This window comes from Phoenix dactylifera, chromosome 12, assembly GCF_009389715.1.
Source record: "Phoenix dactylifera cultivar Barhee BC4 chromosome 12, palm_55x_up_171113_PBpolish2nd_filt_p, whole genome shotgun sequence".
Classification (NCBI taxonomy): Eukaryota; Viridiplantae; Streptophyta; class Magnoliopsida; order Arecales; family Arecaceae; genus Phoenix; species Phoenix dactylifera.
The window spans coordinates 7,358,686-7,374,173 of record NC_052403.1 but is presented as its reverse complement, the minus strand read 5'-3'; the positions used below and the strand labels follow the sequence as shown (position 1 = coordinate 7,374,173).

Genomic DNA, 15,488 nt, shown 5'->3' with positions numbered 1-15,488 from the left:
CATCAGATGGCGCTAGAGGAAGGGCCCCGGTCACGCACAGACCTTCCCGCTGGGGGGGCTGTGTTGTGGGATGGGGTTCCCAGTTTAGTCCCACATCGGGTAATCAGCGGAAAGGTCTGTGCCTTAAATGGGGGGTGCAAACACCTCTTCTCACCGAGGGCCCTTTTATAGGACAAAACCGTGAGGGTAGGGGGCAACCTCCGCGGACCCCCGCGCCGTCAGGGCTCGGGACTGTCATTGGGACTGTCATTGGGCTCCGGCCCTGGGCGACCTCCCGCAGACCCGAAGCGGCAATCCCAGAGCGGACAATACCTCGGGAGGGACGCAGATGCTTTCCCTGCTCGGCCGGTGTGCGGGCTGGTGTCGGGGTTCCGACCCCACATCATGAACCATGCACATCAATGCGAACTTTGTATGTGAAAATTACTGCTTGGCAGCATGAGCTATGTGGGCACAGCCTATGCTGCTGCTAAACATGAGCTTTGCATGTGATACTGAAGGTGCCATGCAATGACGTTGTCCACCAACTCCATTATCACGCAGCATAAACCTTGCGAATAAATTCGATCCCGATATTTACATGCATTTCTTGCACGAACTCTGTTGATGCTCTGCACGAATTCTGCGCAGGAACTCGAGTCCCGCCGATGATTTTTCACTAATTTCTATTCCCGGCCTTCGTGAGATTCGGGAACGAACTCTTAAATCTCCTGGAAATAGGGCTTATTTACTTCTATTTCTCTTGGAAATAGAATATCGAAATCGGAATTCCCTCCCTGGTTTCCGTAAGCCGTGCAGGACCCTCGCAAGTCTCAAACCTGCCATTCCTCTCCTCTGTAATCCACCGAGGTGGAGCCTCTCCTTTCGCCACTGCCGCCCAAGAACAACAATCATGGGGAAGAAATAGACTTGAGAGATTCTCTCAGCGGAACTTTCCAAACTAGCGAGCAGTATAGCAAGCAATTCAATCAGTAATATTATTCGTCTTTCGATAAATATGAATAAATATGAATGGTCCGGAAGCCTGCAAAAACTTCCACAAGCTCAGGTAGCTTTTGACTTGCGCTTCTCAGCAACACTCCTAGCAAGTAATGATGGCGATAACATGCTGCGCATCAAGCACAGACGACTCCATCTTTTACCATCTTTCAAGACTATATATAGCTCTGTTAGCGTTCCAATCATGCTAGCATTAGAAACAGTGGATCCCGCATTATAGTTATAGGTTAAAGTGTACGTGGGCTAGATTGAGTAGTAATTAGGACATGCAGCATCCCTCAAGGTCTGCGTCGCGCCTCTATTGTTTCGAAAAGCGGTGAGGCTTCCGACCATCTTCCTGGTGAGTTGTGTGTGGTAGTGGGTGGGTGAGGCGGTGGTGCAATTAAAAGGAAAGAAGAGATCATATACGGAGAGGAAATACCGTAAAGAGAAAAAGCACTCTCTCTGCAGCACACAAACCACAAAACCCCATTTGAGGATCCCACAATTTAAATCCTCGTACACCAAAAATAATTACACAATTTCACACCTACTCATCCACCTACTTCCAACACATTCATGGACACTAAGGGCAAGCGGCATGCCTTTATTTTAATGAGAGAAAGAACACCAATGCGTTTAACCATCCACAAGCTCTAATAGCACCTTTATTTAACGAGGGAACATGAAGACCCAATCGACACCCCACCCCTTGCACTTACGTGACAAAAGAAAGCCAGGGCGCGGGCCTCCATCACCTCGATTCGTGAGCTTCAGGCAAGCCTGCGCGAGGCGGACAGCCGTAGAGGAGAAGGTGTGGTGTTCGGAGCGGACGCGGTGGAGGCCGATGAAGAGAAGAACTGCATCTCCGAGGACTGATATCTACCAGAATCCCCAGGCAACCGCATGTAAGAAGCCGAAGGTGACTCGTCGAACCATGAAGTCCTTGGAGGAGTCTGCCCACCATTCCTGTATTGGACGATGGTCCTATACACAAATGGAATGAGACCTTCCATCCTTAGAGCAGAAGGCTGAGCTTCTTTAGAGAGATAAAAGAAACCTTTTGCCCCTCGTCCTTCTTTGAGAGGAAGGAGCGGTTAGCTGAGAAGTATTTGAGTATGAGAGAGGCTTGTGCTCGTTTGGAGAGGAAAAGGGAGAGATTTTGGTTTAAAAAGAGGAGACTTGAGGTTGGATGACATGGAATTGTGGGGTGTAATCCAAAGCTAGGTAGCTGGTCAGGAATTGTGAGGGCGACGCCAAACTCACTCGGTCTATCCAATGTGCAGTAGCTTTCTGGCTATCAACATTCTCGCCAAATCCAATGATATCGTGTTCATTAGTTTGGTAAATTTTATATATTTAAAGTGGCATCGTTCGTTGGGTTCTCATCCTGCTTCGACTCACTCCCCCCGTGACCGCTCAGGAACTCCTATCGCTGTATTACATCTAATCCAATGTACTCCAATGGTTTGGTTTGGTGAAATGCGGCTTTCAGCAACAACGCAAAAGGGACGGAAGAATCTAATTGGGTCTATACCCTTATGGACAAAACTGAGTTATAAATCTGATAAATTGACGCTTACGGTTTAATTTTATTATGGAGTAAACTGCATCCCATATCTGGTGGCCGAAAAAGACATATAAAATGACACTTTTCTTTTGATTTCCAGGATAATTTAAAAGACGGAAACCAGAATCCGAATTAAACAAATTTAAAAGTTCGATAACCTAATTGTACTAAATTAAAACTCATGAGAAAATTGAAAATCTCCAAATGGTCCGGAATATTTTGCATTATTATTCCTAAAGATAATCACCTCCTAAAAGGGACAAATTAGCTTGGCGTAGTTTAGGAATCCCATATCATATTTAGAAAAGAGTACATGTAAGCGCAAGGTTATCACAAAGTTAACAACTAGTTATTTGAGGCAGGAAATGATTAAAGTAACAATATGTACTGCCACAGATATAGATTGGAGTCTGGAAGGCTCTAATTTAGTTAGTTATTGTAATTCTATATGCTTCTCTCCCTTCTTCTTCTTTTTTTTTTTAATGAAGTTAGAATTCTATGTGCTAATTCTATTATCTAATTCTATGTGCTTCCTTTTCTGAAGGTAGCAATTCTCTGTGCTTCACAGCTTCAGTGGTCAAAAGATATGGCTATAGCCTAAGCTACCCATCTTTATTAAACTCTTTCTATGAACAGCCAAATAACATCTTGCAATGAATGGATTGTTGATACAACGGATAACTAGCAGCCATTTTATACTGTCGCCGATGTGGTCATTATAACTAATCATACCTGCTGTAAGGTCTGGGAAGTACTTGTCATGCAAGCAACACAAAATTTTAGATCAACAAAAAATCTAACGTTGGCTGGAAAAGATTGACTCCGAAGTCAGCTACTGTCCAGATGGTTCTACTGCACATTCTAAATTTCGTCTGTCTATTGTGATTTAACAGCGGATTCTGCAGTCTAAGGGGATCCCAAGTCGTATCCAGAGTTTATTGTTATTATTAATTTAATCATGTCATATCCAAAGGTTCTTTGTACTTCTGAGCTCATATGCAAAGTCTCAACGATGACATGCCACTATTCTTGTAGATTAGACTTATGGGTATTTAGTAGGCTATCTTATTTGCTTATGGGTCATCTACTGTCACTTACAAGAAATTTACAAACAGTTAGAATAACTATCCCTTCTATCATTAGGTCTTTAAATATAACTATCACTCTACTAAAAAAATTACATCCATACATATAGTTATCATAATTTTTGTTGTATGTAATGCAAACTGATTGATATAGTAGAATATTATTATAGAAATTAAAGAAAGGAGTTAATCCTGGCCGGCTCAAACTTAAAATTCAGGTTATAGAGGAAATGATCAGGTTATCCAAAATAATGTCTCACAATATCGGTCTCTGAAACCCTGATTAAGTTATAAAATTATGGCAAGAAAATGGAACTCAAAGCTGGTCGAAGGTCAAATGGGATGATGTTTGCATGTCAATTTGATGGTGCTGACCATGTATATATTATGGGAGGAAGAAAAACAAGTAATACCTGCAGAAACCACTGACAAAAGCCGTTTGCTTTGATGGTTTCGTACGCGTTTCCATAGTGAAGAAATCTGTTGTGAAGTGGTTTCTGGCTTTAATATCATGATGCCTTCTTAGCATCTCCATCTTGCACCTTTCAACTTCTTGTATTCAATGATCTGAGACAGCTCTATACTGGATGGGACCCATGTTAGATTTCACCAAATTAGAGTCTAAAACAAGCTATGCTTTTAATTTAAAACTACATGAGGAAGACAACTTGACAACCAACGATGGTCTCCCATGCATTAGTTTTCATGCTTGTAATATGGTGATATGAAGGATGTGCTATGTAGGTCCAAAAGGCCGATCAGGTGAGACCATTTGGATTGCGAACCTGGGAATGGGAGAAGAGAACGCGGGAAACGCCAATACCATGGGCTTAATACACCCCGTGTGAAGCTTGTTGTCTCCTGGTCATCGGAGTGCAGCTTTATCCCATACAATAAAGCCTAGTGCCATAAAGCTTTATCCTATGCGTTCTACTATTTATAGTTATAGCTTAGTGCTATATACTCTCTCTCTCTCTCTCTCTCTCTCTCTCTCTCACACACACACACACACACACACACAAAAAGCATAGTGCTGTATAGTTCTTGAACTCTTGCTACAGATCATATCTGGTCCTACTCAAATTTGCAAGAAAAGACAGAGATTGGCTCGGCTCGTCAACAAGAATAATCATTTAATGTATCTTTCTTGAGATATATGTTGGATATTGTATATCATCTGTATTCAGTGATCAGCGTGCATCTCAATATCTAACATGCATCTTCAGATAGTCTCAATGGCATCTACAGCTAGCGGACAGACATGCTTCCCAGTTGAGAAGAAGAGCCTCTGGTTTCAGTAGTCGCAATATCTTCCAACGCGGTTACATACTGTTTAGGACAAAATTGTGTCCATTTTTTGACTACTCAATTTTTAACTTGAAATTTTTGAACAAAATTATGGTAACTATGACAGATTAATAAAAACTATCATAGAAAATGATGGATAATGATGGTTAAACATGGAAATTTGAACTCTAAAAATATTTTTTTAATCAGTTGAGCCATCATACACAAGCTATTAGTATAATGCATACATGTATACAAGTGATGTATTATTTAAATGATTATTATTTATCTGTATAATATGACAAGAGCCCTTCACAGCAGTTATAATAGCTATTGCAATTCTACCCCAGCGATCTTTTTAAGCCATGGTCTAAAATGTACTTGCAACAAATTTGGTTCAGGATGGAAGGGTGAAATCTGAAGCATATGAGCACCCCATACTAACCTATATCTTGGCAGAATTTGACCGTCCACCAAAAATCTCAGAAGAACTGGGCTGGATCAAAAATGTAGTTGGACATAGGACTGATGGATACATTCTAAAGAAGCATGCACAATTGGGTATTGCTTCTAGTGAGGAAAGCTAGGATTTAGCAGTTCACTGAATCGAAAGCCACCGGTGGTTCTTATGATATTAGATGGGCAGAGTGGTTATCAACATGCTGTCATTATCATTACAGTAGTAGATTATGAATAAAGATTATGTAAGATGGACGCTGTGCAACCGGCCATTATTGATCCATGGTTATTTATCAACCTCAGCCTCCACAAGGATAAGACTCCTAAGTTGGATTAGCAACTTGGAGGCGGATAGCAGCCTCTTTTCTCAAATCTTTCTTTGACTGGCACATGACATGCACAAAATACTAGTTAGGTTGGCATCTCGAGCTATGTCCGGTTTGCAAATAGCAAAACAAGGTTAACTGGAAGAACTTTAAAGCAAGAATTTGTTGTAAGAGAGAGCAAACCTCTCCCCTTCTGCCACCGATTAAATGGAAAGATTGACCGTTGACAACTTTCTTGTCAGCAAATGATCCTCGACCAGAATAACCAAGATTAAGGGACCCAAAATTTGCCATCTCGGAACTAAATCTCGTACCAGTACCATTTTGATTTTGTTATAGTGTCGGTACGCCCAATGCACCCCTTTGTTCCTTGATAACCTAGAATTGGCAACAGCAATTATAAGAGGAATTCCTCAGCAGAAAAATACAGGAAGGGATTAGAAGCAGGAAACATGAGCACAACCCAACCTTCTTCCCCATATATGAGTCATCATTCTGAATGACTCGTGAACTTCGTGCGAATGCACTGTGATTCTAGACACTACAGATCAGTGACCAGAATAATCCAACTAACTCAACAAATTATGTTTAGCGAGTGAAGGTGCTCAGACATTCTCCGCTGCACTGGTAGGTACCAAATGACCAGATACAGACAGGTTGCTGCAAATACAGAAGTCCACCAGAAAAATGTAAGAACTTGGTTAGGGTCAGCTAGCTGTTTTTAAAAAACAATGCTCGACTACACTTTTTGGTCGCTTAAGGTGTAATCTTTTGATCTTGATTTCGGCATCCAAAGTTCGTTGTCCCTTAACAAATAACTGTGAGCTTTTGTTGAACAGCATAATATCAAGACCCATGTTTTATATCACATTCTAAAATGGCGGAACCAATGAAAGACCAGATTTCTGGAGCAATACGCAGACAGCAGGCTTTAACAGGTGCACGACACTAAAGTTCCACCAGGCAACAGATCACATAAAGAGTATGGCTAAACCTTAAATCTGAAATAAGTGCCAGGACTTATCATTTGTTCACCTCCAATCTAGGAACAATGACAGTCCATTATGGGACTCTGCACCTTCTGTTGCTGGTAGGAGTAATCAAAAAAAGTCTTGGAATATTTATAAATTCAGCGACCGTGGTAGCATAGCCTTGTAAAACGTCAAGCATGAATAAACAAAACAGAAATAAGAGCACCAAAAACAGTTTTTTTTTAACTTAAAACAAGACCAAGACATGACTGAGATGAGTCTTGCGACTACATCGTAGGAGATTCATACACTAGTTACACTAGTACACCATGAAAACCAGAAAATCATAGATTTTCATGATAACTCTATCAATAAGTAGCTGAAATCTTACAAATAGAACATAAAATGAGAACAGGAAGCAGCCCCCTAGACTAAGTGAAAATACCTGACATGGTAGAGGTTTAAAGAGGCCTCGTAGTGCTCTGATTTTTGTGAATTTGTCCCACGAGATATGCCAGGATGAACACTACGACTTGAGATGGAAAATTTGGCAGCCCGGTTTGTATGACCGCTTGGTTGCAGCCTGCTCAAACTTCTTCATGACAGATTCATTCTCCTCCACGCCAGTCTGAACAAAATACCGTATCCACCAGGATGAACTCCGTAATTTCGCCTACATGTAAACTCTCAGAATGTCATCCTCAACTGAATGCAAAGACACAAAAATGGACTTACTGACTCCTTTTGTTGTCAGGGTTTGCAACAGCTCAAAAAGCATGAATGGCATTCTTTGTGTGAAAATAACCAGTCACAGCAGAATGATATCAGCTCACCACTTTGACAACACTTTGGACTTATGCTCTGGCCCTTCTAGAAGATTTGGCGAGAGAGAGTGATAAAAAAACTATGGGGCTCACAACCCATGCGACGGAAGAAGAGGTTGGCAATATTGAATTTCAAGTTCCACAATGAAAGTAATTGTCAGAAGAAAGTGGGGAGTAGATTAACTAGGAAAGGAATGTGCATTAGTAGAAGTTACAAGTCCTTCTCATCAATTGTAAGGGACTAGATGAGCTAAAGAAAGGAGCAGCGAGAGGCAGTCAGCATGGTGTCTCTTGAACATGCAAGTCTGGATCCCCTCTGCCGACCACCCTCCTCGCCACACAAAAAAAAGGCCAAAGAGAAAAGAAGGCAAATAAAAACTATTTCATATATTAATCTACTTTAGTAACGAAATCTATTTAGTCCAAAAGGGAAAAATCAAGAGATCATTTAGTGCCATTAGCTTATACTTTTCTTACGATGATAAAATACCCTGCTAGTATGTGCCAATTTGCAATCACTGTTTCTGACAAGGTCATCAGTAAATACCAGTCATCTTGGAGGGTGACTGATACCAAGATCCCATTTTATCTCAGCCAAGATAGAAAGCCCAGAAAATAGGAAAGAACTAAGTTTTCCAAGATCTCAGCCAAATTACAGGAAACAAGACATCCGAAATCTTGGTTAATATAGTAAACCTAGCTTAACTTCCATGTTAAGAGAGTGATTTGGATAATTAATTATTAGAAATCAATTTAAGATTCTAAAAAGGCAAACCAGGAAATCTTGATCTTATTTTGATATCATATTAGCCAACATATCAGGACATATCAGTTTATATCCTCTGTTATAATAAGGGCTGAGATGTGAGTTACATTGTATTAGGACTACCCAATACTGATAGAAATCTATATCTCAGCAGAGATGTTGACCAAGGTGAAAATTTTGATTTCCGAATAGTTATCACCATCAATTCTATGATGAAATGAATTATGTTACAATATGATATAAGCATAGAGGTAATTATGAAAATAATGTAGCTGGAAGTGACACAGGACCTATAACAACAGAATACATAATGGCATTCTGAAATTCACTTTCAGCAGAGTAGCACATAAGCCCACTGACAAGGAAGTTAAAAAGTGATTAATATGAGACAGGAATTAAAGAAAAGGTTTTATTTAGAAAAATAAACAGAGTTTTAACAGCACCATCACTATATCTATAGGTTCGAACACCTAACTATTATGTTAATCATGCATATTAATAGCAAACAGATGGATTAATTAAAAATACATACCGGCCTCCCAAATTTTGACAGCTCAGAAACCTTAGCTCTCTGCTGACCTGGATAGCCTACAAATGGAATGAAAAGAAATCGGATAAAGGATGAATATCTAATCCTTTCTATTAAAGAAAACCGAAATGGAAACGAGAATGAAGTGAACTCAGAATACTCTGATCCACTGTCAATTTAATAAAAGTATGCTATGCCAACACTTCAAGATATTCATCAAGCTACAGCTCTTAATTATAAGTCACCATGAGTCGATTGAAGCATTTATCTTTCCGTATCCTCTCAAAAGAATGTCAACCCAATTCTCTCAAATGTTCCCAAATATACAGAAAGTACACAATGATAGTTTTACACTAGTTTGCAAATAATGAACCTTGGTGATACGGCCGGACAGGGTTCATGAACTTTTAGACAAAGAGTAGTTACTTTCGAAATGCCAGTGCCAAGTGAAAGGGCCAAATTTTGGATATTTGCATAAAACCTCTCTGATCTTGAAAAATAAGTACACTAATGGAGCTATAACTTAAAATGTTTTAATAAGCTTTTTCTTCTTGAAAAAGGTGATGACCACAAGCATTTGTTTTGATAAATAATATCAAAGTGACAAATCTAGATGGAGAATGATATAAACCTCTTTAAGAAACACAAATGGAAGGAAGGGGAAACATAGAAATCCCAAGCATGGTAACCAATCTCAATATGATCATGTGCAACTAAACAAACTATATGACCATAAACAGAAACCAATATCATGCACTTCAGGATATAAATAGAAAGCCCACGGCAGATCTCAAAGCTCATTTACTCTTTCTATCTAGCAAACTAGCAAATATGCTACTCTTGAGGGAGATGACAGATCCAAGATAACTGCTCACAACAAATACACCAACATAAAGCATGGCTCCACAAATCATGTCCACTTAATGCCACAGCAATATGCACCAAGCTGCTGCATAGGTTGGAAACTCTCAAAAACAATGATTCTTTAGTTTCTACATATTGTAAATATGGTGAATCACATTTTCATGATGTAGATTTTTAATTTAATTGGTGCATCTTATATCCGGACTGACGGTACACATATGTGATATGCACATGCATAAGCGCACCCCAGAAGCATTTAATGCATTTCAAAAATAATAAAAGTCAATCATCACTTTGTCAGTTAAATGACAAAACATGCAGGCACACCCACAAATATGTAGTTTTGAACTGTAGCATGAAAATTAAGGCATATATAAACCTGACAATCATAAAAAGAAACCACCTTTTAACAAAATCCATGCAAGCTAAAGAATCGTATGAACTGTTTGTGTGCATGGCTGGATTTTCAATCTTTGCATACACAAGCACACATGCATACTCACATACACCTGTTTTCGAACTGTAGCGTGAACAACGAGGCATGAATAAGCATGCTATTTAACAAAAGCCACCTTTTAAAATTTCTTCATATGGATGGGTTTTCGATCTACTAACAAAATGTGCATGTGTTTGTGTGAGCATGTCCTTTGGGCCGTTGACCTAAGTATATTGATCATCTTCATCTTCCAAGTGCCAAGGCATTTAAAGAAGCCCTGGAGGTTCCAAAGAGCAAATCATCTAAAAGTGTATAATAGGTCAAAAATCACCCATTCCTTAAGTGTGGGAATTACCATGTGATAAACTGGGTGCTTAAAACCAGAAACATAAAATAAAATCCTTCCATCAGGGATGTGATATTTCCTTTATATGGACCATAACCATAATCAATGGCCAACAAGTAGTAAGGACCATTTATATGGGATCAATTTAATGAATCTTCCTCTGCCCTCATTACTACAACAGGCAAGAAACCTTAGTCAAAGCAACCCTTTTCATGACCATGCATCCTCTACCATGTTAAACTGTGGTGTGAAGGACAACCTAGCAAAGGTTGGTGACCCTACATTGTAAATTTTAGACAGCGGTCCAAACATATTCTACCCCAGTTTAACAATTCAAAAACATGGCAATACAAAGCACCAAAGACAAGTCTATGCTGGTAATAAGAACACTAAATTAGAGTCATAGGAGTTAGATTTGATGCATGAAATATAAAAAGAAAGTTTTTTTTTCAATCAATCTACTTCTGCTTGTTTAATTGATTCAGATTTGCCATCAATTCCCGTCCAAGCCAAATCCTCTAAAATGAACAGGTTTTAGATCTTATTTTAACTTGCTTATCTCAGTTTTATGCTAAAAGGATAATGTTTCATATGTGATTTGCTGTAAATTAACTTTGAAAAACTTGGAGAGATATGAACTGCTCTAATGAATAAAGATTTCAATGGATTGCATACATACCAGCAAATATAACAAGACCATCTGAGGATACCCTTACCAAATCTGGAAGGGTCTTGTTAAGATACCTTGGAGATAAGTAATCCAGTGCATCTGATACAATGACAAGGGAAAATGATTTTGGCCTGTATGGTAGAGGAAACTTGATATCAGCTAGACGGACAAAGCCTTTGTGCACAAGGGTCTTGCAGATACTATCAACATCCTCCAAGTCATAAGGTTCCACACCCCAGGCTTCAATGTCGTCATCTTTCAACAACTTAGCAACCACTTTACAGGTGTCAGGGCCTACATGCAAAACTTTACGCATGCTGTCTCCATATGCTTTCTTTAGAATGGGTATTCCTTGTAGAACGTCTGATGTACAGGAACCTCCTGAAGATAATAGAGAAATTGATTGAAAACTTGTAGGGAAAAGGGGCTAATCTATTTGAAAGGAACTGATGTAGCATAAGAAATAGCATCAAAACATTGTTCCCCTGAGTGCAGCCAGAATATAGAATATTCTGAAATATCCAGGAGCATGCTCATTTACCAGAATTATCCTGATTGTTCACCAAGGAATCTTTAATGGATAATAGTGAATGTTGAAAACTTGGAACAACAGATTGAATCCATAATCCATAGTATCAGGCTTATGTAGCCAGCAGGTGTATGCAACCTTACCCCTGCATACAGAGAATTTTTTTTTTCGTGTTTCGAACCCTGACACCCAGGTAATGGAGCAATCTTACTACGGAATAACAGCATGACAGAATTTACACCAGAATATCTAAATATCAGAAAAAAGTTTGGACAATTTGTAGTAGTTCTGGTATGCTAATATAGACAATTAACTATCCACATGAGACATAAAAAGGGAGCAAGGAACTAGCTCCATCATTTTCTAAATGTTTTAACACCATGTAATAGAAAATTGGAAACAGATAATTATGAATGGCAATCTAGGACCCTGACCTCGTAACCAGGCCATAGGCAAAGACACCTGGAAAGAGGTGTGATGCCAGTTATCATGATACGCCTGACATGCCCTACTAGATAGCTAAACAATTTGCACTATATGTTGCACCTGCATCCATTGTATTATTGATTGCATATTAAACTTTATAAGACTGCATTCAAAAGATTCAACATGTGCACGTGCAGTGAACAAATGTTTATAGCCCTCGCGTAAAAGGCCATCCTTGAAAATGACAATTAAATTCTTTATTGAATGATAAGATATAATCTGCACATACTGACTTCTCCAACAAATTGCTTACAACCATCTGGTCACAACTTAAATCATCAACATGTTCCCATATCTGTCATCAGCTTGTACATATATACATCACTGTATTCGAGTCCTCAAATTTGGAGAATGTCAAATGGCAATTTTGGATATTATAATCGGCATTGCATACCAGAATGTATACAGAATTATCAAAACTCAGTTATACTTCACAGTTTCTCACACCACAAAAATATATCCTGACTCTAAGTACAATGTGCTTGATATTTGTTTATTTCATATGAAAGACTGTTGTATGCAGAGAAGCACTTAAGGCATCAGATTTTTTTAAAAAAATTATTTGACTGAATAAATTGTATTGTTAACATAGTGGTTAGAGTCAAGTTAAAAAAGACATATTTGCTAAAATTGCAATATGCCTATGAGGCTAGATGATATCACAGAACATCCTAAAGTCATAGTACTATGTTCAAAAGTTTCAGCACTTCTTAAAACTTAAAAAATATGAGAAAACACTAAAGAAAACTGTCACACAGAATAAGCCAAAAAAGGATGCAAAGAGCAGGTTGGGTCTACAACACGGAAGGTTATTGTTGAAACAATTTTTCACCAGGATAATATAATTTATAAACAAAATGGAAAGAATGTAGACTGTTTTAAATTGTCAAAATCTTTACAAGAAACAGAATAGGAAATTTTGTAGGCATTGAGGGATAAAAAAGACATCCTAGTATCCTACACAAATTTAGTTGCAGCATCAATGAAACCAAGTTCTGAAATCTTGTGGTACAGGGGCATGTTGGTCAAGTAGCAGTGAGGTAGGTAGAAATGGTATGCCCCTCATATCAATTCATGGTTCCCTGGCACAAATGATAGACTTGTGTTGATGCAGATCAATATGGATCGATACTGCATAGTACATGTGGTATGGGGCAGTATGTTCAGTGTTTCAAAACTTTGACGAAGCATATGCATATTTTCTAGCAAGCTAATATAGCTACTTATGAAGGTCCTCTTGAGTCCATATGATAGTTGGCCTGTAATTTGATCCTTTTAAGTCTATAAATGTTGCTTATACCTTCTAAATGAGATAAATCATAGATAGTCGGCAAGCCAATATTTGGTGCATGCCATTGATTCATAATGCTGGTACTGGTGAGAGTCAAAAAAACAATAATGTGAGTTATCTTAAGCAAGAAAGAGTTGTGCTTTTGCCAAACATGGCAAGTCTTTTACAAGGTGGAAGATGCTTTGAAAGATTTGTATGGTATACACAATTACGGTGCAATTGTATCCTTTTACTGCACATTAGTTTTGGTTGGGGAATCAGAGAGGTTGAATAAGAAGTGTTAAATATACTTGCCATAAGCGACAGCAAATGCAAAGAATATCTATTTACCCAACAAATAGTTTGCCTTTTAAAAGTAGATAATTGTGCATTTATTATTGCAAAGGAGGTTGATTTTCGTAAAATTTGACCCTTGTAAAATGACACTTGATAGAAAAAGAGGTAGAAGCTGCAGAAAGTGGGAGCTGGGCTGGCTTCAAATTTGGCAAATGCACACACACAAGATTGGATATTCCAGCCAACCTAAATAAGCAACATCTAGTGTTGCTTATAATAGGAACATTTTGGCATTACTTTGGAGTATCCAAGGTAAACTTTATAACAGTTGACATCTCTGGCACAAAAGGAAAGTTAAAATTCGGTTTTACCTATAAGCATTATAATTAATGTTGTACTAATCAAAATGGAATGAACTCCAAGATAGCCGGATGAAACAAATTCCATATAACAAGCCAGTTATGTCCAACATAAAGAGATCCCATGAAATGAACAGCATAGAATGGAGACATAGAATACTGTACTAGATAACAATGACACTCTTGAACGCCATTGAACTACCAAATCGTAACTCAATGGACAATAGCCAATGGCTATGAGAAAGGCAAAGACATCTACCTTCATCCCTGCCTATAGCTTCCCTGTCGCTGGCAAATCCACCTGGTCATTGCAAAATTACAACTTCAGCTCACATATAGCAGATTTGAGGCATCAATCTATGCAGAAAAGGCAATTAAATGAGGGAAAAAGCTTTAGCAATATTCTATCGTAAAATAAGTGGATTTCCTTTCTGATATCTATATTTGACAGGGAATCCGTACGGACCTGAGCCTCTATAGGAGTACCCAATGAGAAGAAAAGCACCCTGAAAGCACCAAAACAAACAAGCTAATCAAGTTGCAAGCTTTTAATCCCTTCCCGTTGATGCATTGAGTCCATTCAAAAGCAAAACTTGGTTGTATATCAAAAATTAACATACCACAAGAACCAGCCCAATCGATAGTAAAGGAGACGTTCGTGATTTCTGATGCAGTGAGCTGGCGAGCGGAACGCTTCCACTGTCAGCCAAGCGTCGAGAGGGATTTACTGCTCTTCTTGCCGCCATGGCCTCCGGTCTATGAACCGGCAATATTACGAGCTCTTACGCTGATCGAAACAAAAGAAAACCGCAATAAGCTCATGAACTGCTCTCTGGAACAGATCAATGCCCATAATCGAGCCGAGGTAGCAGTAAAGAAGTAGTATCTAAGGGAAAAAAAGAGACAGTTATCGCGGACAATCTTTAAAAAGTACAAACCAAGACGATCGAAGAATCATACATCCATAAGAAACGTGTAAATGCTTGAAAACTCTAGCAGATAGCAAAATAATACTTCCATTGAGTTCATCAAAAAGCCGTTCCAGGCTCAACAATTAGATCCATTGTAACATTAGACAATCGCGTGACATAAATCAAAGAAAAGGGTGAATTTGCTGTCAATCAAATTCACGGAGCAACCAATCGGCGCGCACGACATGCCACATGCTCAAAAAGACAGGAAAAAAACAAACAAAAAAAAAAATCGAAGCTTGTCGATTTTGCCGGCAAAAGAATCGAGATCGAGGGAGCAGAGTCGGAGGATCGGGCTGAAGAATACCTCCAATCGAGATCTGAGAGGTCTTGTTGCCAGATCTGAGAGAGGGTTTCCTTTCCTCACTCTCAGCTTCACGAGAGCAACCGAGAGGAAGAAGGGCCCGCTAAAAAACTCGAACGCCGTCTTGGCTCCCCAAAACCCAGAGACAGAGCCGTGGGGAT

The 15,488-nt window shown here is 39.0% G+C and overlaps 1 protein-coding gene across 7 annotated transcripts; it reads right to left on the bottom strand.

The window, feature by feature from the left end:
- Positions 1-5,417: 5,417 nt before the first annotated feature.
- LOC103697474 (probable pectin methylesterase CGR2) lies at positions 5,418-15,488 on the bottom strand. 7 transcript variants are annotated; one of them, XR_003383664.2, is made up of 10 exons: positions 15,331-15,483; positions 14,673-14,839; positions 14,519-14,558; positions 14,312-14,353; positions 11,121-11,492; positions 8,799-8,854; positions 7,122-7,349; positions 6,174-6,365; positions 5,889-6,083; positions 5,418-5,762 (listed from the first exon to the last, which is right to left on the bottom strand). XR_003383664.2 is itself a non-coding variant. In XM_008779340.3 (7 exons), the coding sequence occupies exons 2-7, from the start codon at positions 14,796-14,798 to the stop codon at positions 7,203-7,205; spliced, it is 783 nt and encodes a 260-aa protein (XP_008777562.2). In that variant the 5' UTR covers positions 14,799-14,839; positions 15,331-15,483; the 3' UTR covers positions 6,894-7,202. The 7 variants fall into 7 exon arrangements, 2 of the variants coding, with proteins under 2 accessions (XP_008777562.2, XP_038988424.1); XR_602581.3 differs by having other exon boundaries at positions 5,418-6,083; XR_602582.4 differs by lacking the exon at positions 6,174-6,365.